The sequence below is a fragment of the Bidens hawaiensis genome, unplaced genomic scaffold, assembly GCF_021521415.1.
Source record: "Bidens hawaiensis isolate Kalapana, Puna unplaced genomic scaffold, B.hawaiensis_p1.1 tig00043451_1, whole genome shotgun sequence".
Lineage (NCBI taxonomy): Eukaryota > Viridiplantae > Streptophyta > Magnoliopsida > Asterales > Asteraceae > Bidens > Bidens hawaiensis.
Window position 1 is genome coordinate 83,717 of NW_027497697.1, and position 2,938 is coordinate 86,654.

The 2,938-nt window shown below is 43.3% G+C and overlaps 1 protein-coding gene across 1 annotated transcript; it reads left to right on the forward strand.

Annotated features, from left to right (window-relative positions):
* The first annotated feature begins 347 nt into the window (after window positions 1–347).
* Window positions 348–2,410, forward strand: LOC143594285 (UNC93-like protein 1). The gene is made up of 2 exons (XM_077073628.1): window positions 348–1,551; window positions 1,995–2,410. Exons 1-2 carry the CDS (start codon window positions 380–382, stop codon window positions 2,239–2,241), a joined length of 1,419 nt encoding a protein of 472 aa, XP_076929743.1. The 5' UTR covers window positions 348–379; the 3' UTR covers window positions 2,242–2,410.
* Window positions 2,411–2,938: the final 528 nt, after the last annotated feature.

A 2,938-nucleotide genomic window follows, 5' to 3' on the forward strand; every position in this document is an offset into this window, starting at 1 on the left:
CTTCAAAGTGGTAAGTACTGATAACGAAAAAAAAAAAAAAAGGGTAAATCGGGTCTACGACAGGTTTAGAGATAGATGGAGATTCGAATCTTGTTTTTGTCAAGGGACTCCTGTTCACATTCTCCTCGGCCAGAATCCGTGATTCCAATTCCATTATCAAATTCCATCGTTGTCGTCTTCCTTTTGTCTGTTTCTTTCCGGCCACCCTCAATTTCTTCGTCTATGTCAACTCCAGTTTATTATTATTATTAGTATTAACCCCCACCCTTAGCTGTCTCACCACTATATATATTAAATACCCTCACCCCCCATTCATCTCATTTATTTCACACATTCACTCCCAATTCCAATTCCAATTCCAAATTCCGATCAATCAACCATGGTTGAAAAATCCGACCAAGAATCCGGGTCTCCGGGCACCCTTAAATCCAGTTTCCGGTACAACTCACCCTTAATCCAAGTGGGTCTAATCGGACTGGTCTGCTTCTGCTGCCCGGGGATGTTCAACGCCTTGTCCGGCATGGGCGGCGGAGGCCAGGTGGACCACACCGCCGCCAACAACGCCAACACCGCCCTCTACACCACCTTCGCCGTCTTCGGCATCCTCGGCGGCGGCATCTACAACATCCTCGGGCCTCGCCTGACCCTCTGCGCCGGCTGCTCAACCTACATCCTCTACGCCGGATCTTTCCTCTACTACAACCACTACCACCACCAGGCCTTCGCCATCGTCGCCGGCGCCGTCCTCGGCATCGGCGCCGGGCTCCTCTGGGCCGGCCAAGGCGCCATCATGACTTCCTACCCACCGACCCATCGGAAAGGGACCTACATCTCCATCTTCTGGAGTATTTTCAATATGGGCGGTGTTATCGGCGGCTTGATTCCCTTTGCCATGAATTACAACCGCCAGACCGCCGTGACCGTCAACGACGGGACGTATATCGGCTTTATGGTGTTTATGACCGTCGGGACGGTAACGTCCTTGACGATTTTGCACCCGAGTAAAGTCATCCGCAACGATGGAACCCGGTGTACCAATGTTAAGTATTCTAATGTGGGCACTGAGGTAATAGAGATCGCTAAATTATTCGCAAACTGGAAGATGCTGTTGATCGCGCCCGCGGCCTGGGGGAGTAACTTTTTTTATACTTACCAGTTTAACAATGTGAATGGGGCTTTGTTTAATTTGAGGACAAGGGGTTTGAATAATGTGTTTTATTGGGGGGCACAGATGTTTGGGTCGGTTATGATCGGGCATATTATGGATTTTAGTTTTAAGAGTCGGAGGACGAGGGGTTTGGCGGGGATTACGGTGGTGGCGGTGCTTGGGACAGGGATTTGGATTGGGGGGTTGTTGAATCAGAGAGGGTATGATTATGATGATGTCGTTGTGAACAAGAGTGTTAAGGTTCTTGATTTTAAGAACTCTGGGAGTGATTTTGCGGGGCCGTTTGTCCTGTATTTTAGTTACGGGTTGTTGGATGCCATGTTTCAGAGTATGATTTATTGGGTTATTGGTGCTTTGGCTGATGATTCTGTTATTCTGAGCAGGTAATTGACACACGTTTTGTGTTTTGAGTTTATAAAAGGTGATGTTAAAGAGACGCGGTGCACCAAAAGCGTGTAGTCATGTTATACGAGCTGAATGACAATGCGAAAACTATCACACAGTCAAATCACAGGTGAAAAATGGTCATATAGGTCGATTGAGTTGGGTTTAACCAAACTTACACTACTCACATGAGTAGTGTAACACCCAAAAATAAGTCGTACAACTCAAATCATACAGGCCCTTATAAGATCAATGTGACCATTTTTCGATTATCATACGCCTCGTATGATATCATACGACACGTATGACACACTAGTGGTGTCTGAATAGTGTGTCAATAGTGTTTCCTGAACTCAGTTTACAAATTATTACACAAAAATGATAATCTTCTATTATTTTCTTTCAATATTTAATTTAATTTTTATTTGTTTTGGGTGTTTAGATATGTTGGATTCTACAAGGGGATACAAAGTGCTGGAGCGGCAGTTGCATGGCAGGTTGACACACATAAAGTGCCATACATGACTCAGTTGGTGGTGAATTGGGTGCTTACAACCATAAGCTATCCTTTGTTGGCTCTTTTAGTCATAAAAGGTGTAAAAGATGAAAATAATGTTGCAGAAGATGATGAACAGGCCCCTTCTGGGTTCCCAAAACAATCTAATGATGAGTCTATAATCACAACTTAAAAGAAGATCATTAAAAATTGAAACTGTTGTGTTTTTTTTGGTTTTGAAGTTGTAAATGTTGTCCAAACAGCATGGTTGTTTGGAATGTAGATGGTCTTGGGAAACCAAATATATAATTTTATTAATGTTTACTTTTGTAATTTAGGAACTTCAAATTAAGACCAAAAAGGTTGCCTAGGTAGATAGATTTTGTGGGGTCATGTTCACTTTTTTTTCTTTTTCTGCAAAGTTTCAAAGTTTTGTTTGAGTACGTTATGTTCAAAGTTTGTTGGACTATCTTAAACTGTTAAGTTAGGGTGATTCTTGGCCCACAAGGGTGGACATCCACTCACCTTTAAACCATTGGTATTTTTTTTTTCTTTTCATCTTTTACATCTTTTTGTTTTTTATGAATCATTTTTGGCTAAAAGTAAGAAACGATGAAACTTTTTTCGATTTTGATCGAAACCCACCGTCACAAAATGATAGCGTGTAAGACGGTGCGACTCTTTTTATTATTAGACCATATGTAGTGGGCCAGTGGCAGCCACGTTGTGGCGCTTTGGGTAGAAAACGCCGGGGCACACCCCCACCCCTTACATTATAGCACGACGTTTTTGTGTGGCGTTTCCTACAAAACGGCGGTGATGGCACAAAGTTTGAGGTTTTTTTGATTAAGTTGTGTGGGAGGGGAGAGATAGGGTGTCACACCCCAACA

Excerpts from the sequence above, each read along its gene's own strand:
- LOC143594285 (XM_077073628.1), top strand. The coding sequence starts at position 380 with ATGGTTGAAAAATCCGACCAAGAATCCGGGTCTCCGGGCACCCTTAAA. Across the intron at positions 1,552-1,994 it reads GATTCTGTTATTCTGAGCAG|ATATGTTGGATTCTACAAGG; the intron begins GTAATTGACACA and ends TTGGGTGTTTAG.